General features: G+C 44.2%; 1 protein-coding gene across 2 annotated transcripts; it reads left to right on the top strand.

Annotated features, from left to right (window-relative positions):
* The first annotated feature begins 768 nt into the window (after positions 1-768).
* Positions 769-27,805, top strand: ccdc69 (coiled-coil domain containing 69). 2 transcript variants are annotated; one of them, XM_063190771.1, is made up of 9 exons: positions 769-1,153; positions 12,939-12,984; positions 15,268-15,446; positions 19,173-19,260; positions 21,982-22,055; positions 22,758-22,859; positions 23,625-23,744; positions 25,594-25,691; positions 26,744-27,805. In XM_063190771.1, the coding sequence occupies exons 1-9, from the start codon at positions 1,133-1,135 to the stop codon at positions 26,922-26,924; spliced, it is 909 nt and encodes a 302-aa protein (XP_063046841.1). In that variant the 5' UTR covers positions 769-1,132; the 3' UTR covers positions 26,925-27,805. The 2 variants fall into 2 exon arrangements, with proteins under 2 accessions (XP_063046841.1, XP_063046840.1); XM_063190770.1 differs by having other exon boundaries at positions 12,936-12,984.

Genomic DNA, 27,805 nt, shown 5'->3' with positions numbered 1-27,805 from the left:
ACGCAAGACAAAAAAGTTTGGGAAACACTGGCCTAAGCCACGGGACTAATAGGCCTTACCAGAGCCATCTAATAACAGAGTTGCGCAAACCGGGGACCAGGAAGTCGGTTGGTGATGTGATTCACGTAGATTAAAATGTTTCTTAACAGTAAACTTCTGTTTGTTGGAAACTAACACAGAACCATCACATACCAAACAAAGATTAAGTACAAACAAATTACATTACCTTTACCACATTTTCTGTGTTCTACGGCCACCTCCTGGAACTAAGTAACTTCTAATAGAACTAAAGTCAATGGGGATTTCCATGTTAACGCTCCGTGAGGCTCCATGAGAGCCGCCATTGCTGTGGAAAGATTGGTCCATAGAGGTCTATGGGAGTGGCGTAACTCTGATATTAGATGGCTCTGGGCCTTACCATTGGTATGGCGGACACTATCAACCGATGGTTTATGTTATATTCAGTTTATTTTTCAATGATTAATCAATGGGTCCTACTAATGCTGGAATAACACACATCTTCTTTTAAAAATCTGGATGACAAAATAAACTTAATTTTGCATACCATATAGTTACGATGTAGTTGCAAACCACACATTGATCCCATGATTATTTTTCAATAAAAACAACTCAACAACTCCTAGCAAATTGAAAAAAAAGAATTCTGGGCTGGTTCCTAGCGCCGTAAATCTGGCCGTGCGCGCACACGTTTGTCTGCGCACTTCTACCATACACTACGGTAAAGAAAGTTCAAATTCTGTAACGTGCCAGCGACTCCCCCACCAACAACAATGTGGACAGAACTGATGGTCGGGCTCTGAATTGCGAGACTTTCACACCAGCACACTTGATTCTGCAGCAGACAGCTAAGCACAGGTTTCTTTTCTTCACGCATTCACTGCTTGACAAAGTTGTGTGCTTGCAGGTTTCACACATAGCTGCCCTATTTAATTCTTTACCGCGGAGAGGAGAGGAGAGGTATCACACGAGCTCGCTCGCTGGGGAGGTGCAGCGTGCGGATAGCGGGACGCTGTGACCGGTCTGAGCTGAAGAAACTGAAGATACTGGGCTTCATCTCTTGGGGAGTGAAAGTACCTGGTCTGGGAGAGGCAAGAAGGTCGGGCGCTAAGTAATGGGTTGTGCCCAAAGCAAGGTGTGTAACTTTATTCATTTTGAAAGGATGGAAACCCCCTTTGTCAAAGTCAGAGACCAACTAATTTCACGTCATTTGCAGCCTACGCTTTATGTCGTCGATACATCTGAATACAGATTATTTTACAATGTCTAGTTCTTCCATCCTTAATTTACAAATTCTGATGAAACTGTTGGGCTACTAACTTGCCATCATCAACCCTCTGTGATATAGAGCATTTGGCACCCCGCGTTGTCCTTTTCACTATGGCTACTTGAAATGACCAACCAAAGATGTGCGACGCACTGAATGTTAATTAGAAACATACGCATTTAAAGACAAAACTAGCCAAGTTTTTTGTGGTCTGTGGGCTAGTCATTCGTCCAAAGACCAGTTTCAGTACAGCAGTCAGCAATTCGTCTTTTGTTTCAATCCCCGTAGGCTACTGTCAGATGAGTTGCCAAATCTGTGTGTTCATTTCCGCCTTACGTTTGTGACAATAGTCCATCACGGGGCTATTGTTTTGATCAGTGCCTGTTGTAAAGAGAGTCCTTATGTAACGTCAAACAGTCTGATGCCGCCTTTTCACAGACTCCTCTCTTCGTCGAGGGGCTTGTCCGGTCAAGTTGCTGTGAATGATTGATTGCTGTCAAACCAGCCAGAACTATTGCAAGTTGTTTTCTTCCCTCCTCATCCATCCTTTATTATCTGTTGTACACCACTGACTGTATTATTAGACTGTCACTGCACCCCCTCTTTAGATAGAGCCCGGATGGATCTCTCACGCCAGTGCAAAGCTTTGATTAGCCCAGATTGCGTGTGGATTTAAGAGGAGATTTGTGCTGTTGTGCAGTGCTGTTGTGTTCTGATGTGTGTCGTGTCGTGTCGTGTTGTGTTGTGCTTGTCATGCAGGGAGTGCTGCTCTATTACTAGATGAGTGCTACTACCCATAGACTGTGCAGTGGTTCTGCCCCCCCCCCCCCCCCCACACAGAGCCATGTGCTGAGTTCTCAAAAGTAGACATGAGCAACTGGAAAGATGGATAGTGTGCATGGTTCAAAACCTGTGCAGGGCGGGCAGCGGGCAACAGAGTGTGACAGTCATGCCAAACCATGACCTACACTGGGCAGCCCCAGCGCCCACCCCCCAATCCCTTCCCTAATCCCCCTCCGAAAGCCCCCTCCTCCCCCTAGAAGCATCACTCCTGTGCCAGTGTGAGAAGTGAACAAGCTTGCCAGTTGTTCATTAGACGAGAACAGTGCAGTGCATTTGTGGTGCCCCCTGTGCCAGCCAGCAGAAGTAGGGCAGCTCAGGTCTTGTTGTGGTTGGTAGGGACAAATTATGTCACAAGGGGCTGCACCAATCAAAAGGTGACCTGTTCCGAATTGCCTGTGGAGTATCGGTCAATCAATGCTGACTGTTTCTTTTGGAAGTTGGGTGTACTAATTTGCTGTGCGTACAGAAATACCTAAAATATGGTGGTGGTTGCTGCGGCCGAATTACAAATGTCCCAGCCAATCAAAAAGCAGCCTGCTCCGAATTGCCTGCGGAGTGTCAATCAATCAATACTGTTGTTGGTTTGTTTTGGAAGTCAGTATTCATTTACTGTACTGTACGTGCCAAGAAGTACTTTGGTTCAATGTAATGGCTGTGTGCATTTTCCACTATCTGGATAGGTGTAGGATTAACTTAATCGGCCTAGCTTGGGGGAAATTATTAGGATTTCTTTGAAAGCAAATTGCCCACAACTCTGCTTGACATTCGATTGTTTTTGTCTGGAGGAGGCTCTAGAAAGCTCAAGCATCACTAGGCCCAAAAGTTAGCGTTTATGTTCAATTCTGTTCAATTCCATTCAGTTCTGTTACTTTCTTTAATGGTTTAGAGTGGCGTGCCTTTTACCACTATCTGACTGTATTGTTTTCGTGTGACTGTGTGTGAGATGGAGTCGAATCACTGGGATGGAAATGTTGCATTCTTGTTCAATTCCCGCCATTTTGTTTTCTTTAATTGGTGTGTGGTGCCTTTCTACCACTGTAGTGTGTGTGTGTGTGTGTGTGTGTGTGTGTGTGTGTGTGTGTGTGTGTGTGTGTGTGTGTGTGTGTGCGTGTGTGCGTGTGTGTGTGTGTGTGTGTGTGTGTGTGTGTGTGTGTGTGTGTGTGTGTGTGTGTGTGTGTGTGCGTGCGTGTGACATTACTGTTGAACTTCTGCTGCCTTCCTTGCGTACTTGCTGAACATCCTGCTGGCAACACCCCAGAGGAAGTCATGAAGCTGATCTGCTTTCGAGCTGCCTTTGGCTGCCTAGGTGGGGGACGCCTCCGGTTAGATAACATGTGGCCTGCCTCTGCCCTGCCTGGGGCCTGTGTGAAATATATCTGCCTTTCAAAGAGATACCGATTACATACAGTGACGTGTTATTGTGAGGAAAACGTATGAAAAAAGAAGGTAGTTTATGGGGATAGCATGTGGCCGGTGTGTGGTATAGTTGCCAAAAGAGATACACAGAGTACAGACAGTGGGGTGTTCTTGTTAGGAAAACATCTTTGAAAAGTGAAGGATGGGTGTGAAGTATATCAACCTTAAAGCATACAAAGTGCAGACAGTAGGGTGTGAAGTATGAAAAAAAGAAGTCTGGGATAGCTTGTGTGAAAGACAGTAAGTCTGCTGTAAAACTCAGTGCACACACTGTAGGGTGTTATTGTGCAGAGAACAAACTATGAAAAAAGCATGGGATGGCATGTGGTCCATGGACGTGAAATATGTCTTGCCTTGAACAGATAGTGTACACACAGGAGGGTGTTATTGTGCAGAGAACCGACTATGAAAAGTATGGGAGGGAAATCTTTAACAACATGCATAGCAGCAGACCGTCTCATGTGATGCTGTTTTATTTGCTCGCTCGGAAAACTGCCCTGAGACTGTCTCATGAGCACTTTGTGATCTCCAGAGGTGAAATGTCAATTGCGACTCGAGACCTTTTTTGTTTCCTCCAGCCTATACGTTGATAACAGAGCTGCAGTGTGTGATGTGATAAAATATGCTGTGTACAACCACCTGAATGGTGTGCGTGTGCGATGTGAAAAGAGGGGATCAGCCATCCATGACCTTAACCCATCACTTCCTGTTTTCGTGAGTCAGTCTGGCCTGGCAGACTAGTCACTGGTTTAGAACTTCTCAGATTTTAGGAATCAGACTTGAAGGTCGAAAGAATGTCATAGTCACGACAGCCAGGCTAGTGTAACAGAGGTCAACTAACAGAGTTTGGTAGTACAGTGTTAGTTAACCTCCTTCCCGAAGCCTCCAGGAACAGGTACAATCGTTAACTATTGGCCTAAGCCCTTTTCACCTTGTGGTTTCACACTTGTGCTTCCATGCTGGAGGTTGGCTGTGAGGTCGCGGGTTCGAGCTCTGGGCGGCGGACTGCACAGGATGACCTCAGGTTAGGTCATCCCAAATCTAGGTCATCTGCGGACCTCCTGCCACATATGGGTCACTCAGCTAACTCACTCATCCACCTAACGATGGGTAGATGAGCTAATTGGTTAACTTGACACTGAGCAGAATAGCATGGGCAGAAAGATTGAAACGACACAAGGTCCAATTAAATATCTAACCTGCCAGCTGCTTTTGCTTGTGTCCTTGTGCTTTGCTGATGCCCGGTCTCCATGGAGAAAACTGTTAAGTTTCCCTGTTGTCAGCATTGGCACAACAACTTCTGGGGGACTTTTCACCCATTCAACGTCTGATTGTGAATGACAAAATGCCCTTAATGAATAAAACTTCTACTGTCAATGAAGTTTTGCTTCACATAACGAGGCCAAAAGTAAAAGGAGAGGCTGTGAGGTTACGTACTGAGTTGGACCCAGGATGAGATGAAGCAAGCCACCTTGTGCATCCACAGAAAAGTGGGTGAATGATTTATGTTCAATTTGCAGTAGAATCCATGGCGGGCCATATACATTCTACCTTTTATATTCGTCCAACTTTTTAATTTTGGATATGAAAAAAGTATGCACATCAGCCAAAGTAGACCTATTGCACAAGTGTGCTGCTGGTTGTTAGTGGAGAAAAGGCTGATCACAGAATACCAAGCTTCAACAGACGCGGCTACGGTGTTCGTGTTGATTGACTTATAACAGGCTGGGTGAGTTGGAGGACTGCATAGGCCTAGATGACTGATGGTTAGTAGGTAATGGCCCGAATGCGGAGAGATGAATGCATCCGTGTCAGCCTACTGCACTGCCTCTGGAAAGAATGCCTTTGCCTTCTTTATTGCTTAGTTTGTTGCTTTGTTAATAACCCAACTTAAAAAGTTACCAAAACTTTAAGAATTCCTTTTTGGCAATGATCCATGGGATGGACTACTGCCTGCGTTGGCGGAGGTCTGCGATCTCAATGCACACTCTTCTAGATGTTTATTTTCTTTTCCTCCCCCTGGACACCTGGTTTAGCTGGTCTTGTTTGCGTCATCATTTTTTGCTTACGCTCTTACCCAATACTTCTTTTGATTCTGCATGTCTTGTCTTCATCATGATGACCAAGGGCTGAGTAATTAATTGCACCGACAACTGTTCTGTTTCAAGCACAGGAATGCCTCCTAATCATTATTTATTAAGAATGTTAGCAGCATTTACTTTCGTAACTTTTGGAATATTTTGTTCATTTCACTGTATGTGTTCATATACTGGCCTAGCCTAGGCATATTGCCTGAAAGCACAGTACCATGTCTTGTATGTGATTCTTTTTGTCTTGAAGTTCTATCACCCATCCCTAATTGTGTCAGTCTGGTTTGTCAATATGGAAAAATGTATTAAGCCAAACCTTAATGAACTCCACTACCATAGCAGGCATCTTTTGTCCATCCATATGAGCCCAGCACAACACATCCTCCTCACTTTTGAAAAGATTTTAACACAAGAGTTTTAGAGGTTTTAAATCACTTTGCGTTGGCAGAGCTGGCCTGACCGAGGAAACCTTAAACATTTGCTGCAGACGTGCACATTCTCTCATGTGGCTGGTAAATTTAACCCAGCGGGGACCGTAAACACTGGCTGGGTCCAGGCGTCTATTGCTTGTTAAAAAACGTGTGGAAAAGCCTGACGGCATGAACACTGTGCCCTGGTCAAATACTTGGAAGAAATCACGCCAGAGCAGGATCTCTCTCTCTCTCTCTCTCTCTCTCTCTCTCTCTCTCTCTCTCTCGCTCTCTCGCTCTCTCGCTCTCTCTCCCCCCCCCCCCCCCATAGGCCTAGTTCTGCTGTCTAGTCTTCATGTCGGCGTTGCAGCTGCACACAGTCAGGAAGTTTACATAGAGATGGCCATCCAACCTGTCCAGCAGTCCATATAGTTGTACTTGGAAGTAAGGAAGTGGAACTTTGTTATAGGCCGCTGAGAGTTCAAAAGCTACATTACTCAGGAAAGGTTTTTACCGACAAAGTCTTAAAAGTTATGTGTGGAAACATTTTTGAACAGTTGGAGGACGTTTGAAGAGGGAAAAATGTGAAAACGTGAGCTGGGCCATGTGGTTTGTAAAACATAATCTAGGCATCTTCCACCTTCAAACAAACCCTGTGTTTCAGTCAAGAGTGGACTGAGGTTAAGTACAGTAAATGTCACGGTAGCCATGTCCTCTTCTTTGTTTTAGGAGAGGTGGTTGAGATAAAGACCTGCAAAAGCCTCTGTGAATCATCTGCGGACTACATTTTACAGGGCTTGTACACATGCTGTACCTTTGGCGGAACAGTATATATATGTTGCCATAGTAACGGCACAACTGGAACCCCCCACCTTCAGTCCAACACACAGGCGGCTACCATGGCAAACAGCTACTGTACAGTAGCCTTGGGGTGGCACTGTCTTTTTACTCAGTAAAATGTGTACATGCGTGTGTCCGTGCACGACAGCTACCAGCAAGCAGTTCGGCTATCTTTTGGCGTGTGTGTCTGTGGGCCTGCAAGCAGTGTGGCTAGCCTTTGTCGTGTGTGTGTGTGTCTGTGTCCTTTTTATTTTTGTGTAAAACTCCTATCAAATTTGGCTTGTGCTATGACAAACGCTTATCTGTCAATCCAAATAAAGAAGTAAAATGTGTGTGTGACAGAGAGAGACCACGGCTTGGTTAGCCTTTGTCATTCTAGTCATTTTAGTGTGTGTGATACCTTTTTAAACATGTAGTGTAATGTGTAGCATGATACTTTTTGTGTCTGGTCAGTCCAATATTTTGGTCTATAATACTTCCTCTGTGGTGAGATCCAAATAAAAGTATGTATAGTGTGTGTGTGTCTTGACATAATAGTTGGCCGTGTCTGCAGTAGTATCTATGCTGTGTTTATATGTGTTTACGCAATGGTCACCGGCTGGAAGGCCTGTGTTTACACCTGCAGGGGGATCTCACTGTCTCCTGCCCTGGGAGAGAGGGGCTGGGTGTGGAAGGAAATCTGCAAAAAAAATTCCCATGCAGCCAGAAACACGCAGCGTTTCCCCACAGGAAATTTGGTGGTTGTCAAGGAAGGTGCAGGGTTATGATTATTTTAAATCAAGTTAAGATTTTTTTTTCACTTAAGTTCTCAGCATGGCATTTTTTTTGTTTTGGCCTAGCAGCAAGTTTGGAAAGGCAATTGGCAAAGTGTGTCAGTTGTCGTACGTATGTATACATGTCCTAGTAATTTCATCATCAAATTTGAAGCGCAAATCTAATTTTAGTGTTCCAGTGGGACAGCTTAGCTCAGCTGAGGTGGGAGAGATACTTGAGGGAGTGGATATTACAAGGTGGATGGCTAAGCTATTGCTCCTCTGGGGGGTGGGGCGGTAATGCCATTAACATGCTCCTGACCTGAGGTAACTGGATGACTGGCAGGAATACTTGATGTCCTCTCAGTCGAGGTCGTTATGTTTGTTTTTCGTTAAATACCTCTCCTGTGTGTGTGTCTGTGTGTGTGTACGTCTGTCTGCGCACACACACACACACACACACACACACACACACACACACACACACACACACACACACACACACACACACACACACATTTTTGGTGATCACACACAGAGGGAAGACTGTGGAATGTTGGTAGACCTTCTGCCTCTAAGCCTCGATCATGTCCTGTGTTCCAGTGTTCTTCCTCTCTCTTTTCCTGGCTCCCTCCTCCTAAATCTCTCTCTGCCTTTCTCTTGCCATTCTTGTCTCTCTCTCTCTCTCTCTCTCTCTCTCTCTCTCTCTCTCTCTCTCTCTCTCTCTCTCTCTCTCTCTCTCTCTCTCTCTCTCTCTCTCTCTCTCTCTCTCTCTCTCTCTCTCTCTCTCTGAGCTGGATCAATGGAGAAGACAGTAATTAGGCCTGGGTCGGGTCTGAGCTGTGTGGAGGGAGAGACTCGCACTGCACTGAGTGACCTCATTGTGTTTTTTTTGCACTGGCTCAGGGGAAGTGAGCTCTGTCTGATTTCTGTGCGTGTTTGTGTGTGTGAATGATGAGGTGGCGTGTCGATGACAGTATAGTTGCTTTGTCACATGATGAGGGAGTAGTGACTTGGCTTAGTGGTCGAATGAGCTCACTGTTTTGAGTCAGACATTTCAAACACACTTCCCTTAACGTCACCCAATGGGAGTGGTGCTTGATAAAAACTTCAGGCGTGAGAACTAGGAACTTGGAATCTCTGTTGTTATTTATGTCTGAGTATAAAATAGAAGTACTTATGGATGTAAACAACAGTAGTAGTATGATATTGGGTCAAAGACGTGCAAAATGGCATTGTCATTCAGTGTAACGGATGCCTTCTGCTGACTGTAACTGTAAAAAACATGACTCTTTTTATTTATTTATTGTTACAGGGAATTCATGAAGGCCAATTTAAAAATCATGTTTTTTTGCATTTACAGTCGGCGGAAGTTGTCCGTAACACTGAATGACAAAGACGTCTTTGACCCTATTGCATAGCAAGCAAGCATTGCAAGCATACCATAATAGTGCTGTAATTAACAGTCTACTGAACATGAACATTATATAGCGTATATTGCTATTGTTGTGATTTAGTGCCTGTACATGAGTTCACTGAAGTTGATTTACTAAATATGCCCCTGTTATTGGGGAGGTGTTTGAAACCAGTGCCTGGCGTAGTAAAAGGTTGGCCTGTCCTTGCCAGATGTGAGCACTTCAGTTAAAAGCATAAAGTCTGGGCTGAGAGTACTGGGAGGGGATTTGGTCTTGTTACCCGACAAGTGGTCAATAAACCGTGGAGGGGCAAGGAAGGGGCCCACATTTCGAGCTCCATTGTTTTTGTAATATCATGGTGAACAAATGTTAACGATTTGATAAAATGGGACAGGTACAGTGAGTCCAATATGTATTTGATCCCTTGCTGATTTTGCTGGTTTGCCCACTAATAAAGACATGATCAGTCTATAAATTTATGATAATATGTATTCAAACATGGAGAGACAGAACATCAAAAAGAAATTTCAGAAAATAACTTTAAATAATATATTTTAATTTATTTGTATTTAATTTAGGCAAATAAGTATTTGACCCCTCTAGCTAAAGAAGATAAAGTGATTTGTGGCAAAGCCCTAGTTGTCTAGCACTGAGGTCAGATGCTTCTTTTAGTTGATGACAATGTTTGTGCATATAGTAGAAAAGATTTTCGGCCATTTTTTCTTTGCAGATTATATCTAAAACATTAATAGTTTGTGGCTGTAGCTTGGCAAATGGGAGGTTCAGTTCCCTCCATAGAATTACAATAGGGTTAATATTTGGAGACTGTCTAGGCCACTTCACGACTTTAATATGCTTCTTATTGAGCCACTCCTCCGTTGCTTTGACTGTATGTTGTGTATTATTGTCATATTGGGAGATCCAAAAATGGCCCACCTTCAGTGTAGTGGTGGAGGAAAGGACGTTTGCACTCAGGATTGCACATTGCATGTCTCCCTCCATCCATTCGTTGATGATGTGAAGTTGTCCTGTGCCTTGGCCAGACAAACACCCTCAAACCATAATGATACCACTTTCATGCATGGTGGTGAGGAGGGTGTTCTTGGGATCATAGACAGCAGTTCTCTTTCTCAAAACACATTGAATTGTGTTGATGCCAAACAGCTTGATTTTGGTTTCATCTGACTACAGCACCTCCTTATCATATCCTAAACCAGTCTGATGTCCGTTGGCAAACCTCAGGTGGGACTGCACAGGTTCCTTCTGAAGTAGAGGTACCATGTGTGCACTACAGGATTTTAAACCTCTGTGGCATTAAGTGCTACCAGTAGTTTTCTCAGTGATTTTGGTCCCAGTAGCTTTGATATCATTGCCTAGTTCATCCCGTACAGGTCTAGGGTGCTCCCTTTCTGTTCTCATGATTATCAAATCCATACAAAAGGTCAAATCTTGTATAGAACCCCAGGCAGGCTGATGGATAGTCATTTTGTATTCCTCACATTTTGGAAGAAATGCATCAACAGTTGGGTCATTCATACCCAGTCTCTTTCTTGTGGCTTTGCAGCCCATGTAATCTTTGTTAAGGTCCAAAATCTTGTCCCTGATATGATTTGACCGCTCTTTGGTCTTTCCCATGCTGGTGAGGTTGGGGTGTGACTGATTCACTCATACTATGGACTGATTCTGCTGATTCAATGTGTCTTTTATGCATGTTAGTATGTACAGGTGTCTTTAATTCAGATTACAAGTTGATCGGAAGTGCCCATCTGGTCTGTGGGCCCGGAATTGTTATCAGTTGGCAGGGGATCAAATACTTATTTTGCTCGATGAAATGGAAATAAATTAATATATATTCTCTTAAGTTAATTTCTGGATTTTCTTATTGATATTCTGTCTCTCCATATTAGAATACATATTATCATAAAATGTATTGACTGATCATGTCTTTGTTAGTAGGCAAACCAAAAAAATCAGCAAGGGATCAAATAGTTATTGGACTCACTGTATTTCAAAGTTCATCCCTCTCTCCATTAAACATTTCTCACTTTGGCTGCTCGTGACCCTGCAATGAAATTAGTACAACCTGCGTATGGGTAAACCAGGCTAGTAAAAAAGCTTCAGGTGCTTAACACCAATGTTCTTTAAAAAAAAAAAAAACTTCTGGAAATGTAGTGGTCATGCAAGGATCCACTTTTCAGATGAGCAACGGAACTGAGAGTGGTGACGGAGTTGTTGGTTTTTATTTTTGCAATGTTCTCACCGGAGGACGTGCTTTATGATGATAATGTAGGCTAAATTTCTGTGTTCTGTGTTTTCAGAGGTGTCACCCTGAAATCCAGACACTTGCAGATAAAAGCTATAATATTGCCAGCAGACTAAACTAAACTCTGTCATGTTCCACTGACTGAAGCGTACAATCTTAATACCCATTAAATAGACATCCCCTCCAGAAGTGGAACGCCTGGTTGTTTGGAAGTAGCAGATTGCACAGATGTTTTTTTGTGGTTTAAGGTTGTCTACACATTCTTTCACCCTGAAGCCCTCTTTCTCGGCTAGTTGCTTTGTTTAGTTTTCGGTTGTTTTGTGTTTTTGACACTCAGCACGTCTGAAGCGTGCTTATAAAACAAATGTTGGTTTTTGCTTCAAGTGCCTTTAAAAAAAGATGTTTGACCCAGTCTTCTTTCAGCTGAAAAAAAACAGCTGGAGGTGCTGCTGTGTGGGTTTTCCTTTTTATTTTGAGAGAAAAATAGTGGGAGGTTTGAGCGTGGGCGCTGTTTGAAACATCCTTTTTTTGTCTTCAGTTCAAGCTTTTATGGGTCACAAAAGTCATTGAAATCCATACAGCGTTGAGTTAAAGAACTCCGAACACGAGCAGGAGTGGTTACACAATGTACTCCTATGGGGCAAGCATGCCTGTCAAAGAGAACTCCTTTTTTCCCTTTACCACTGACGGGCTCGTACATTTTAATGGAACTGCCTGTCAACGTAGAATGGATAAGCCTCTGTCTGTCCCTCGGCAAAATTCAAGGAATTGCTAAGACTGTTTTTTTCCCCCATCTTGGTAGTGACGTTGCTTATCTGTGATGTGATTGGGGTTGGGTCTGGGTCATCTATCTATATCTCTGTAAGTAAGTGAGCCTGTCTCTATTAGTAAGTGTGCATGTCAAGTGTGTTCAGTCTGGTGTGCATTTCAAGTGAAGTATGTTCAGCAGTACTTACCTTTTGAACTGCAGGTCTGAAATTAAGCTGTTCATTCATATCCACTTTTCAGCGCCATGCTGTACTATGTGAACTATGGGAGGTCTAAACTGACACCAGGTCCCCTCACTGTCTCTCTCTCCGTTCTCTACGGTGTGCCTCAGTCCTCTCTCTCCTCATAACACCATGCTATACCTGGCTGTGCTTGTGAACTGTGCACGGTTTTGCATTGAAACCAGGTGTTCAGAGAGTGCAGAACATCCTGCGTGACTGTCACCATCCTGCCTATATCTTGTTCCAACGGTTGCCCTCAGGTAGAAGGTACAGGGCCCTACAGACCCGGACCTATATCCTCAGGCCATAAGACTTTTGAATTCCTAGGACTGTTGAGAAATACTTTCACTAAGCCTAATGTTCACATTGGGTCATTTATTGGGGCTCCTTATATACTGAGGCTGAGAAGTTGTTTATTTATTTATTCTTTGGAAGATGGAGTTGGGGGGGTAGTAAGCACTTACAACTTTGTTGTTAGTGGGATGGGGAAAGGGGGAGATTCAAGCAATTGTGTCAGTAGTATTAGATTCCCAAATAAAGTGCACGGACTGTTGTACTCCAAACCCAATTTCGTAGGTTTTTTGACAATGACCATTAACTCTTGAATCTTCTTTCTGTGTGTTTCCCCTCAGAAGAAGACCAAGGCAAAAGCAGGAGAGAAGAAAAAGGGCGCTCAAGATGGTGAGTAGACTGGGTTCAACGTGACTTATCTCATACCTTCTGCTGACTGAATACTTTCAATATTAGTGAAGCTACTAAACAGTAGCACAATTCATGATGAATGTTTTCAACAGATGGGTCCATTTTTTTTGGTAACCCTGACTCAACTTCTACTCAAGAGTTCTACTCTTGAATATTTTCAACATTTGTAAAACATTAGATTTTAGTGCCTTTATTGTGATACAGTGAAGAGGCAACGGGAAAGTGGTGGGATAGAGAGATGGGGTAAGCCTGGGGAATGACCCAGACCGGACTCGAACCCGGGTCCCCAAGTGTATGGGTGTTCTACACAAGATTTCTAAAGCATTTTAGGTGGATGAAAATGGATAGGGCAAAAAAAATAACATTGCCTTGTTGAACAAAAAATAATAAATAAACCTGCTTTGTATGCCTCCTTGCACATCCTGCATCAAGAACAGCTTGAGGGGCCCTGAGACATTTAGACAGGAAGTGAACTCACTCATGCCACTAAACACCACTGTCCTCCTCCTTGATGACTCGTCTGATAGCTGGCTAAATGAATTGCGTAATTGTGGCGGTGATAAGGTGCGCAGGCATGCCGTAAAATTGTAATTGCTAGGTTTGTCGCCGTCGGGTGGGTAGGCCGATTGTCCCATTTAAGGCCGAGTGACTGATTGGTGCATTCCACCTCCCAGCGTGAAAATGGCAGGTCCTGTCACAACGGTGATTTACAAAGCCTCCGCTCTGACTGACAAACAGCATTCTGGCAGCGGTTACTGTATAATTTCATGTGCTTTGGCCTGAGGTGTGTCTACGAGTAAGGGGGAAAAGAAAAACAAAACAAATTTACGTCCCTTAATTGACGTTTCAACACCTAAGATATGTAGTTGGAGATTCTTCTGTGGTTCTTTGCGGTTGTTTCTGTCTCGGGTTACTTTGTGTTAACCAGCGTTGTCACAGGGAGTACAGGAAGAGGAATGTTATAGTACCGTCTCTGGCGTTATGCTTGGAACCAGGCAGGTGTGTTAGTCAGAAGTCGGCCCAGTGACTGAAGAAGACGTGCTCCCACTTGAGTGTGTTCTTCATGGTCCTTTACTACAAAGCTGGTTCAGGAGTAAACCAGGTTAAGTTAAGAGGTAAACCATCTAACAGATGAACCTGGAGTCCTCATTTTTGTATCTACCCCATGTACTACTCTTAAACGCAGGAAGTAGGCCTACATGTTTACATCTAAAACTTAAACTTCCACATGCTTCTTATTCTATAATTTAGATTAGAATCTTAAAGTTAAAAGGTCAGGATCTCCATCAGTTCCTGCCTCAGCAGGTCAATGTTGTGGTAAGTGGTAAGGCCATGATGTGCTGGATATCTGCAACGAATGAATTGCTCTCTTCACTAGGGAGGGAAAAAAACATTCCTCAGACATTGTTGATTAGATTTTCTTTCCACCACTCATCCTCCCCCTTCCCACCACCATTGCATATGAAGGCTTGTGTCTGTTTTTAAAATCTTAGAGTGTCTCCATAACGTTTTGTATATGTGGGTTTTGTATGAATGCAAAACATTTGTCCTTCTGGAAGAGATGGAGGTATTTCTGGCCATGTTTGTGCAACAATGATTCACAAATTTCAACAATGATGCACAAATTTCTAACCAAGAATGTAGTGTAATATTTCAGTGCGCTGCATCAATTTGATTGGATTTGACCGCTTATTTTGCTCCATCACCAATTAAGCTACTTCCTGATTCCTTCCTGACTCCTTAAGGCCAATTCATTCTCTGCGTTTGTAACGAGAGAAATATTTCTGTTAGCACATTCTAACCATCAACATGCACGTGGAATGTTTAGCACATTCTAACCAATGACAGCCATTGGTTAGAATGTGTGAAACATTCCACGTGCATCCATACTCATCTCACTCGCAGAGTATGTCGGGGCCTTACTATGTAAACACAGCAGAAGAGACAAAAGCTACAAAGAGTCGCTGGTCTGTCTTCATAGCAAGAGCGACACGAGTGATAAAGCGGCAGTGTGACTGTTAAAAGCAGAATGCAAGCATTCCGACTCTCCAATTGGATGTGGCAGTTGTCGCCAAACCGCATCATAGCTCCTTATAATATATGCTGAAGTTCAACCACAAACTGTCGCTCGCCCAAATCTCTTTCGTCTCTTCTGTCGCCAGAGAGTCAATTAAGTTACTTCCGTCGTTGTTGTTGCTCTAGTCTAGTCGCTTTTGTTTGTTTGTGCCATTACTCACCCCCATGTGTTCTTTCCCCATTCAGGCAAGGTGTCATTGGCTGAGCTGGAGGGAGGGCCGGAGTATCAGCTGGAGCAGTACGAACGTCAGCTGAAGGTCCTGCACGCCCTACTGGCCACGTCCAAGGGCCCCGAGAGAGATGCCCTACTCCAGGCCCAGCAGGGGGGCCCCCTCTGCAAGGTGGTTCACACCCTCGCTGAAAAGGTACCGAGATCGAGGGGTTGATGTCAGGGATTTAATCATATCGGAGTTGGTAGGGTATGGGTGGGAGTTTTTGGGTGCTTGGTTTTTGTACTTGCTTGGACTTTTTATTTGAGTGCAGTGACATTTTTGTTCTGTTCACATTGTTTTTAATGGAATTCCTGTATATTATTATTTTTTAAAATAAGTGACTCTATACTCTTTTTGCGAGATGATTTTGTGTAGGCCAAGCTACACTTGCAAACACACTTATGTTGTGTTTGACCGTTTTTCACCTGCATAATTGCATACAAATTTCCATAGCCCTGCAGCTTTTCCGCTTGCTTATCACCTCAATGCAAGAACAACTTGTGTCCAGAGTGCATATATTTTGCACACTAATATCTCTGTTCAGAGGAGTTCTCTTCTCTTGTGTTGGGGTCTCTGCCTCCTCTTTTGGATCTCTCTGCCGTCCTTACGGTCTAGTTGAAAGGCGTAGGCTTCCCTCTCCAGGCCTTTATTATGGTAAGCAAAGGGTTGCCAGATACCAACACGCAGAAAAGAACAAAGGCCATCACTAGTCTGTTAATAATGTCGTGCCAGTGTTGAAGCGGCAGGGAAATCTGAGATGGGATAAGCGCTGCAGCGCCACTCTCTAGGAGGCTCCTAAACATGGGGCCACTTTTTGCGTTGCCAGGCAGCCCCCCCACATGACCGGTTCCGACTGTTCCAATTGGACGACAGCCACATGTTGCTTGAGAACTGGTGTGATTGCGCTCTCTCTCTCTCTCTCTCTCTCTCTCTCTCTCTCTCTCTCTCTCTCTCTCTCTCTCTCTCTCTGTCTGTCTGTCTGTCTGTCTCGCTCTGTCTCTGTCTCTGTCTCTTGCTCGCTCTCTCTCACTCACTCTCTCTCTCTCTCTCTCTCTCTCTCTCTCTCTCTCTCTCTCTCTCTCTCTCTCTCTCTCTCTCTCTCTCTCTCTCTCGATTTAAATTCGCTTCCTGATTATCAATGCGGAAAGTGCCTGAAGAGGGTTGCTAAGCAGCAGGGCACAAATAGTTGGCCTGTTTATCATCTTCGAGGCAGATTTTGGACGGAGACAGTGTGGCCCGCCTCTCTCAGGGGTTTTGGCATGGTGGTGCTATTTGTTTTCTTTCAAAGACCTGGATTGCATAATGCAGTGTTTATTTTCTTTGCCCATAAGGCGTTTTCTTCGGGTTGTTTGGGAACGTTTTGGGGCAGGGTTTCCTAAACAAGGCTGTGCACACCCCTGGGATCCACAGCCTGACACAAGGGGGTGCGTGAGCTGAATAAAGCAATGGCGGATATGTGTTGTTATACAGCATTAATGAACATTAAGTATTTTTTAGTTTTATGGCGAATTAAATGCTCGAAGGGTAATGCCCATTGTACTGACGGCCGAAAAAACATCAGATCTATTGGAAATGAGGATTCCCCAAAATGACTGCATAATGTGCAGTGATTTGCTGAGTGAAACCCTACTGGCTTGACCATCAGCTCACCAAAACATTTGCTTACGGGGTGCGCAAACCACACTGAAGTGTATAAGGGGTTACACAAGGAAAAACATTTGAGAACCACTGTGGGGATGCCCTTCAGAGAAGAACGGGAATAGATTCAGCCAAATATAACTTGTGCATGTATGTATGCATGCACAAATAATGCATGTTGTGTTTACCACAGACTTTCCCTTTGCCAAGGTGGTGGGGGGGTTAGCTGGTATCAGAGACATGTGATTATCATTATTATAAAGACTATATTGTGTAGTTTCATATGTCACATGGTCCGAAAACCCTAAACGATCTGAATTTTGGAGAATTGTATTTTTAGAAATACATTACATCAAAAACAATCACAACACACAACACAATCACAACACAAAATCGGTTTCTTTTCGGTGCACCTTGTCAAGGTGCTTGTCAAGATGGCCGCCTTAACAATGAAGTGCTGGGTAAATGCCTGCAGGTTTTTTTTGCTATGAACCCTGCTCTTGTGCATGGGCATTCGTTTCCCTGTGGTAAGTCACCTGTTGGAGGGTTTGGACTTGCCTGAAGACATGGCCACTTCAACCGTCTTGGCTGTGCCCCCACAAAAAAAATGGCGTCGGCGTGGTGATGTCAGCCAATGCGCTCAGCAGCTGTTGGCACCCGTAAACAAGAAGGGCCATTCCTTTTCCATGACCAAATAATTGGCACCACTCTGCACCCATTCTGTTACTTTCCACGTGTGGTGGTGCAATGTCTGTTCTTGCCTTTTACTCTGCCTTTGTTCGGTTTTGTGCACGCATGCAAAACAAAGCAACACTGCAGCAGCAGTGAAGAAAAACAGCAGATGTGACACATGCATGCATCTTAATAACTCTCTCCAGTCATTGTGTCCATCCTCCAAACGTAAGGCTCAGTGTCGAAATTGGACAAAGTTGTAAACAAAGTTTTGAACTTTACCAAATATTTTTTAGGTTAGTTAGTAAAAAATCTTTGGTAAAACTACAGAACTTTGTCCAATTCGAACACTTCGAACATCTCTGGGTTTACATTGGACATGTATTTAACATTCAGACTTTCTGACGTGATGTACCTGAAAAACATGCCGCTTGGCACATACTGTATAAATGCAATATAAGGTGCTCTTTAATAGAAGGTGAGGCTGATCTTCCTGACTTCATCCAAGTTGACACAGAAGCACAAGGACATAGGGTTGAGGGAACGAGGAGAGGAGTGATCTTGAGATGCATTCGGCACCCCTGCTCAGACTCCCTTCTGACCAGACTAAGCCAGACCTGTTCCTTTCCCCTCTCTTCTGTTCTGTTCTCTTCTGTTGTGTTCTCCTCTGCAAGGTGTGGCAGTGGCAGGCCTGTGTCCTGGTCCACCCCTGGCTTGAAAAAAAAAATAGGGGAGGCAAGAGTTGATCTGAGCAAACACTCCCGTTAAACAAGCCGTCAGTTATGCATTGACGGAGGAACAAAAGGGAGCCTTGTTGACCTGCCACAGGCCCTCTCAGATTGTGGTGTTTGCCATTGAGGGGAAGGGAAGGGTGTCTCATGAATGACAGCAGCGGCGGTGCGGGCTAAACAAAGCTACTGTTGGAATCACATGCGCAGGACTTCATCAATCACTCCCTATGAGGCATACGTACAGTGCTGCCCATTGTACTCATGGTCCTTGCATGCTTTGATGGTAGTTCACTGAAATCTGCTATAATACAGTAATGACATATCACGTATTTCATTGCATTACATTCAGGCCTAAATAATAACTTTTTTCATCACTGGACGAGTTGGGTAGTGTGGATGTTAAATCTTACTTGCCACTCATTCACTCACTATCAGTCAAAGTGGCCAGTAAGTTCTCTTTTCTACCAGCCAAACTGAATTTTCACCAGCATTTGACAGGTTGGCTGGTGTTAATTTAGAGCCCTGATGACATTCCATTACATTGCATTTGGCTGACGCTTTTTAACCAAAGGGACTTACAAGTGATGATCTCATCATAGCCTATAACACTTGCATACAAAGTGCACACAAAATGTACAGAACAATAAGTGCAGATGGCAAGTATATTATATTATTTATTGACTATAGTTTGACTATAGTGATTATTGACAATAGTGATGATGATAAAAATATGCTAATGTATGTTTTTTGTCTCTTGTCAATAAGTGTTTTTTATATTCATGTGGCGTGTGTATTGATTGTGTGTGTGTGTGTGTGTGTGTGTGTCTTTCCCCTTCAGGTGAAGAATGAGACTGTGTCTGACCTGACCGCAGCTCACCAGGGGGAGCTGAAGAAGATGACAGAGGAATACCAAAGCAGAACAGAAGGTGAGTCACAGGACAGGACAGGAAGACCCTTTTCCTCCAACCCCTAATTATAACCCTCATCCTAACCATAGCCTGCACTTGGAAACAAGAGCCATCAGAGATGGAACCAATGCCTGATGTAGTTACCCAAAAACACTGCGGACGAACACACAAACACACTCAGAAGAACAAACAGAAATACCAGATCATTACAATGGAGGGGTGGGGGTAATGCATACAGTGACTGTAGAAAAGGCTAACCCAAGAGGGAAGCCTGGGCAATGGGACAACATTTTTCATCCATATTGACCAAAATCAATTTGCATCACTATTAGGGCCAGACAATAATATATGTTGACTAGATATGGGTGTAATGACATGACCACACATAATGTGCTGACAATAAGCAGGAGATGAGCCCACACAATGATGTGAACATAAAATAATGGACAGGGGTGAGTAGTCATTTTCTTGGTTGTTGTTGATTGTTTTCAACATTTGTCAGATTGGTTCGTTTTTCGACCAATTGACCAGCCCTTTGGACCAACTTCAAGACACTCCACTTTCTCTGTATGCTGGCGAGTGGTCCAAGAACTTTGACTCAGCAGTGAACCAGTTAATCTTGAGGTAGTGGTAAATCATCTAATGGAAGAGCCTGGACTCCCCATTTTCTTTGCTAAACGACACCTGTGCGCTATCTATTAGCAGATTTACTACATCCTGTAGGTGAACTTAGACAGGTTTATTATTACTTAACCATGTTCTTGAAATACCCGCCTGGTAATCCGGAGATATCGTTTCAAGAGCCTTCACTTTCGCTCTCTGCTGCTAATCCGTAGGTAGTCATGTGTGGATGGCTTTTCCAGGCTCCTGTGTCCTCTGCTTATTGGCTGGGCTATCTTAATACTCTTAAGCCGGGCCACTAGGGGACAGCCAGCCCTCTCCCTGGAGGAGTGGTTGTTGGTGGTGTTGTTGCATCAGAGGGAGAGAGGGACTCGTGGAGACTTTCAGTACCATGCAGGCAGCCAGTGCTTTGTCCCAGATAGTTCAGCCCAGGTCTCAGCCCTCCTCCTCCTTTTCCTCCTCCTCCTCCTCCTGCTCCTCTCCCATCCTCTTCCATACCCTCCCTCTCTTCCTGCTACCTCTCCTCCTCTTTCTACCTATCCTCATCCTCCGTCTCCCTCTCCTCTGTCTCCTCATCCTGCCTCCTCCCTCTCCTCCTTCGCTCCTCATCTCTCTCATCTCCTCTCCACCTCTTCCTCCTACCCCTCTCCTCTCCTCCCCCTGCTCTTTTCCTCTTGTCCTCATCCTCCTCCTGCTACGTCAACCCTACACTACAGCTGATGCGTGTGTCCAGCAGCAGCAGGCCAAACAGGGACGTAGCTCAGGGCACTTGGCCCCAGTGGAGGGAAATAAAAAGGGTCAGCCAATCTATATTGGTTAGGTCTGTGTCTGATTGAAACGGTACAAAAGCAGACCTGTGTCAGGCAGGGTAGCATAATGTAGATTGTACTGATGAGAAGGCAGACCTCAGGCATCATCACAGAGCCTCCGCGTAACAAATGGGAATTTTAACGCATTCACAGGCATGTACACACTAGGCTATCCACACACCCACCCACTCACACACCAATAGGTAGATGAGCTCTCTTTTTCACACAGGAACTGCCAAAGGAGGTCTCTTTTACACACAAAAATGGACAAACACTCAATCGCACACACACATGAATAGTAGAAAGTCACAGCGTGCTACACTCATTCTCACATAATCGTTTTCCTCTTTGGTGCTGGGCTGGCATAAGGCAGGTAGTCCTCTCTGCCAACGGGGGCAAATGGGTCAGTTGTCATGGGCCCAGGGAGAGAGGGGGGACTTAGAATGGGGTCCTTACATTACTTCATTTGTATTGGAAGGGGTGGGGGTCGTCAAATGATTTTGTCCTGGGACTGGCGAAAAGCTGTTGACAGGCCTGCCGATAGCACTAATGGAAACAGCTGACTTCAGTCGACAGCTGGGGGAAGGTATGTAGGGAGTCAGCAGGCAGATGTGTTAGATTTAAGTTGCGGCTGTCGTCTCTTAAAAACGATGAACAGCCAGGAAAATGTGCATCCCGTTCCTAGCACCAAGTGCTTCCACACCTGAAAACCTTGGAGCTCTCAACTCACCTGCCAACACCTACTTGCATAAACCAGTGTGTGCCTGCATGCGCCACACGTGTGTGTTTCCCTCGCCTGTGCGTATCCATGGATATCACGTGTAGGTAGTTGTAAAAGATTAGATCATTGGAATTTGTAATTGTGAGTCTGTTAATGAAGGGGGCTTTATTTGTGTCCAATTACGTTGTTTTGGTGCTGTCAAGAGTCTCACAGCATCACCATGGAGACCTGCACTGTTTAGTTTTCCACCTGGCAAAATTTTACCAGATGAAGCCAAACGGGGAAAATGCACACAGAGTTTCTGGTGACAATCAAAGTGGAGAATTTAGCATTTACTGACCACACACACACACACACACACACACACACACACACACACACACACACACCAGCTCAATTCGTTAAATCGAGTGTAGGGTCAGTGTGAAGGCTGGTGCCAGAATGTGGTTTAAAAAATGTGCGTTTAATTCAAACCAGAGGTTTGGTCCTCCTCGCTTCAGGATTTTAGGGGATTTTCTGCGGTGAACACTCAGTAAATCATTCTTCTTTTCCTTCTTCCTTTATTTTTCTTCTCCTTTTTCCCCGCAGAGTTGAAGAGTCTTCACAGGGAAGAGAAGGTCGCCCTGAATGCTGCGCATGAAGCCACAGAGAACAAACTCAAGGTGAACGCGGTGAACCAAGTCTGGTAACATTTTTAGAGGAGCGTTCATAAGTTAGCCACTAATAGTACTAGTAATTACTGTCTGTATAAGTGACTTATAAGATGGGTGATTTGTGTGTTAAGGGCCTACCATGTCCTCATGGTTATATCAATTAGAAAGGCATTACTGGCAGTGAACCAGACATTTTTGAATGCTCGTTTAACAAACAGTGTTTTTTTACGTCTTATAACTGTATACTGACCATTACAGATGTACTCACATGTATACAGACAGTTAGGGATTTATACTTTAAAATAAGTGTAAGTACAAGTCGCTGTAGTAGAGGATGAAAAAAATTGCTGGTGCAGCATGGCTGTTCAAAATGAATGGAGAATTCCTGCCAATGTCAACATGCAGTTGTATTGCTCATGTACCCTTGAATTTCCAGTACCCAACAACACAGACTTTTTTGTTAAGCCCTTTCCGAGATCCTGGCCATTCTAATTGGAGCATGATTTGTTTACATTTTTTAAAAGCGCCTTCATATACTCTTGACACACTCCTAGTATCATGTAGAAATTGACAGGAATTCCCCTTTTATATTATCTGAAATTGGACTCAATAAATAGATATTCTAATTTCTAATTGCATGTGTGTCTGTGCGTGCGTGCATGCGTTCGTGTTTGTGTGTGTTTGCGTTTGTGTGTGTGGATGTGTTTGCAGGGGAGGGTGGATGAGTTGATGGTGGATCTGAAGATGTTCTACGATCTCAGACGGCGAGTGGAGGAGTCGACATTAAAGAGAGACCTGCAGAGAAACATAGAGGTGCGTGTGTGTGTGTGCGCGCGCATGTGCGTGTTTTTGCAGCTTTGAGCTCGTGTCTTTGTGCTCATTTCAATAACCATGCTTTAGAATGGTGGCAGGTGAACACCTCTCATACGCACTGCATGTCCTCCACCTTATTCTATCCCATGGCTTCATCCTGTACCAAGTTTCTGTTCTGTTACACTCCTTTTATTTTTGTTTTCTTTGTTTGATCCAAGTGTTTTGTCTCCCTCTTCAATTACCTTACTCCCCTTAATCTCTTAATTTCTAAAGTGTCTGGGGGATCACCACTGCGGTTGCATAATCGCAGCTGTACATTTATAAATAAACTTGCCTGGTCTTGCCCTGTCTGTGGCGTCTTGCCCGCCCGCCACCCCAATTCACCCCCATTCCAGCTTCTGCCATGTTCCTTGCTGGTTCGACCCCTCCACATAAAAGGTGCAAGTCAAGCTATATCCTCTGTCCTTTCTTGCGGCCTGTGGCCCTCTGAGGCTTGGAAGTTTTTATTCAAAATCCTAAAAAACATTTCATTAAAATTTGCTGATATTGCGTAAATCTGCAAAATATGCCCTTTTTCTGGGATATGGGCCATACTGCACCAAGCTGTGGAAGCCACTTCCTGGCACTAACAGAGCAGGAAGTGAGCACCATGAGCAGCCGCGAGCCGTAGAGAAAGTGGAACAGAGCAGTCAATGGGATGAGCTTGACTGTCCTATGAGATGGCTCTGCCATTTCCCATTTCTGTCTCTGCTCCCCCTCCCTCAGACTCTCGGCAGCCCCGGGGAATTCTGGGAGCAGGAGCAGGAGAGCCTGCTGTTCGTCATCGAGATGAAGACTGAGCGTGTGCAGGAACTGAACAACAAACTCATGCAGATGGACATGCTGGTAGGCCTGCATTTGTGTGTGTGTGATGTCTGTGTGTGTGCGCGCGTGCTGCGTGACCACACACTAGCCTTTTTTGGTCAGCTGTGAAAGGCCACCAGGCTACAGAGGTCTTCTCACGGTCTCTGTCTGTCTGTCTGTCTGTCTGTCTGTCTCTCTCTCTCTCTCTCTTTCTCTCTCCCCCCTTCCCCCCTCAATGTGTGTCTGTGTCTGTTTCTGTGTGGGCGAAAGATATGGAGAAGAGTGTGAGAGGCTCCCTGTGTGCACGCTGGACACTTAAAATGTATTTATGCCCTTTGTCATAAAAGAATGTAAAGCTTTGTGTGCATTGCATAGCAGCCGCCTCTGTAGTGTACACAGATGAAGCGAAGAATGCAGAGGTGACGTTGCTTACTGCGTAGACGGCCAATCTGGATTTGTCTTATTGTTTATTCTTTCTGTGTGCATTCCTACTGCAATGGTGTGTCATATTATGGGATTCCGTAATGTTTACTGGTTCACAGTAAAGTTTACCTGGATGAAAGGGAGAGAAACAGTGATGCACTGCTACTTGAAGACCAGTTTTTAATTTGGAGAATTTAGACCATATATGAACTTTATGGCGGTCTCTAGGCCCAATAATAAGACCTGTAACAGTCAGACAAAAGAGGGGAAATGAAGCACAGCACAATTGTTGTTATCCATCTAAAAATCAGGGGCTACTTGGTCAGGAAGTTTCCCAATTTTCATCTGCTTTATTTTGTGCACCCACCTGCACCTTTTCCCCCATGGCCAAAATGCCCTTCAACAAGGCCTTACTCGAACCCCACAACCAGGGACTGGTGCCAGGGGTTGTGCTCTGTAATCCTAAAAATAACAGCTACTTTGGATTGAAGTACCAACTACTCAAACAAACACGCCACACAAACAAAGGGGTATACTCCTGTAATCCTAAAATAACCAAGACTCTTAAGATTGATGTGTCAACCATGTTTAACGTCTAATGATACGGAACACTCGGACAAACACGCCACACAAACAATGAGGTGTACTCCTGAACGACGATTCTTTGAGTGTATGACTTCTCTCTTTATGGTGTTACCTCTTCAAATGTCAATATCACTTGTCTGTCACATCTTTGTCGACTTCAACACTGCACTGGCTGCACAGAACGCCCAGAAAGTAGAAGACTTGTTTTTGATACAGTTTTGTTTGGACTACTTATGTACTTATCAGAGGAGGTATCCCAAGAACCTGACTCAGTAGTAAACCAAGTGAAGTTAATCTTGAGGTAGTGGTAAATCATCTAATACAAGAGCCTGAAGTTTCTGAGCTGACTGGCACCTGTGGGCTATCTATCAGTGTGTATACCACTTCCTTTAGCTTAACTTAACCAGGTTCATCACTTAGCCATGTTCTTGGAATATCCCTCTGTCCTACTTGGTGTAACTTGTCAACTTATCAGCCAAGAAGATAAAGTTAATTGGTATATCAAATCGGCTCTGTGTCGTGTGAAAAACAGGAAGGCACCGCATATCAGAAGGACATTTCACCTACTGTAGCTGGCTAGTCCACCTCATTTGGATAAACAAATTCACATAAACAAATGAGACGTGGATGACTCAGGCTGTGATTAATTGATTGTAATTGTTGCCATATAAGGACGGATGTGTTGTGTGATGCTGCGTTTGCATGTTGTAATTTGGTCTTACACAAGGTAATGTGTTGTACAGTATTTGCATGTGTAATATTAGTTTTCCAGTGATTATTTGATGCTTTTGCATGTGTAATTTAGTTTTCCAGTGGGTTATTCGTTATGCTTGCATGCAGTAATGTGGGCACTTTTTAATATATATATATACTTTTTTTAAAGGTGGAGAAGAATCTCTCTCTGGAGGACCAAGTGATCCTTATCCTGCAGCAGAATGAAGATCTCCGGGTCCGGATAGAGAACTACCAGTCCGTCATTCAGTACGTGCTGCTTCAGACCGTCATTAGCTGTGATCAGATGTGGGGACCAACTCATTACCAAACCTTTCATCCTCCTCTCATTTTGCTGTGGCCTCGTGCTTCGCTGACACCCCAACTCTTTGGAGAAAACAATAGTTTGGGTGACTTATCCCCATCCAATATCATGAGTATAAAAGAGAAAATGACCTTTAAATTGTGCTTTTGCGAGATATTAAAAGAAACTTCCATCGTCAATGACCTCTTCCCTCACGTCATGAGGCCATGTAAACGAAATGAGAGAAGGCGAGGTCAGGTAATGGGTTGCACCCAAGGTCTTTGTCATTGTGTTCGGCCATGTTGGTAGTGATGAGAAGCAGCTGATGAAAATTATTCAAGTATTTTCTCAATACACATATACCTGGTAGAATAACAAGATTGTAGATGATTGTTCCACATTGCTGTTGTTCATAATCACAAAAAAATGTGGCATATTATATATATAACTATGCAGTACACAAACAATGCCAAGAGGACAATAGAACTGGCTCAGATTTGTTTAGCTTCCTATTAGTCTTTTTATTATATGTTGTTCATAATCACACAAAAGTGTGGTATATTATTGCTGACACAGACAGGGTTTTTTACACACGTATTGTGTATGTAGCTTTCTAGAGACAATGTGAACAATTTATTGAAAATGTTGGAAAGGTTGAAGATGCTGTATGTACAAAGTACTACACCACATGATTATGATAAATGAAAATACCGGTAATATGATTTTGCCGTATACATGTGGTGTTGCTGGCAGCATTTAGGAATCTGCACAGTTCTATGAGAATGTGTTCTGCAATATGAACTGGTTTTGTCATTATAAATATGATATGTAACTAATTGTGCTGTATGAATGTGTCGTGTGGTTGCAGGCAGCTGTCTCGAGGAGTCTGCGCTGTTTTTTTAATAATGCGTTCTACAACATAGACTTGTTCTATTATTATTATTATTATTATTATTATTATTATTATTATTATTATTATATGTAACTAATGTTGTATGAATGTGTCATGTGTTTGCAGGCAGCTGTCTCGAGACCAGCGCAGCCTTCAGGAGGCTCTGGAGAAGCACTCGTCCGAGACGCAGAAGCTGCAGCAGGAGAAGGACGAGCTGCTCTTCAAGCTGCTGCACAGGGACCCCTGCTCCTCCCCACCCACCACCTTCCACCTCCCCGCCATCCTCTCCGAGGTCTCCCACAGCTGACTGCCATACCCCCTCGGTACAACCCTGTGAAACGCTATCCCCTTTCCACCTTCCACCTGCCCGCTATCCTCTCCGGGGTGTCCCAGAGTTGACTGCAGAACCCCCACTACACCCCTCGGTGCATGGGGTCTTTGTATGGCATACAGCAAAACTGTTCCTTTGTATGGCATACAACAAACCTGCTCCACCTTCCACCACCCCGCCATCCTCTCCGAGATCTCCCCCAGCTGACTGCCGTACCCCCTCGGTACAACCCTGTGAAACGCTGTCCCCTTTCCACCTTCCACCTGCCCGCTATCCTCTCCGAGGTGTCCCACAGCTGACTGCAGTACCCCCACTACACCACTCAGTGCATAGGGGCATAGCTTCTGTCAATTACCCATACCTCACATCATGTTAAAGTGATAGTGCGCCATTTCTGGAAATAAGCAAATTTTACACCTATCCTTGAGTTAAATGTTCGAGTTTTACAGCAATTCTCATAGTCTTGTGATGTTACTGCTACTTCCAAGCTAGCAATTATCATGGCCTGACTCAGAGACTGTCTGGAAGTACAAGAGAAAGATAAAACTGTAAAATAATTGAGCTCATTTCCTATCCAGAAATGGTGCAGTATCACTTTAGCATCTCTGTCAATCCCTCATGTGGCGTACCCTTCAGCACATATTGGTCTCCAAAGTGTGTGCCCACAGCAGACTGCAGTTCCCCTACACTTCCTCTCCTCGCCCCCCACCTCCTAGCACCCCCCATATGTCGCCTGTACCTCAGATCTCAAGCCCCTCCCTACCTCAGCTAACCCTAACTGGCTATGTGAACTGGCCCTGTGTGTGTAGGTGTGTGTCTGGCACATGACTGTACAAGTATGTCGTGGATCCTGAACT

The sequence above is a fragment of the Engraulis encrasicolus genome, chromosome 23, assembly GCF_034702125.1.
Source record: "Engraulis encrasicolus isolate BLACKSEA-1 chromosome 23, IST_EnEncr_1.0, whole genome shotgun sequence".
Classification (NCBI taxonomy): domain Eukaryota; kingdom Metazoa; phylum Chordata; class Actinopteri; order Clupeiformes; family Engraulidae; genus Engraulis; species Engraulis encrasicolus.
This window is presented reverse-complemented; position numbering and strand designations above follow the sequence as displayed.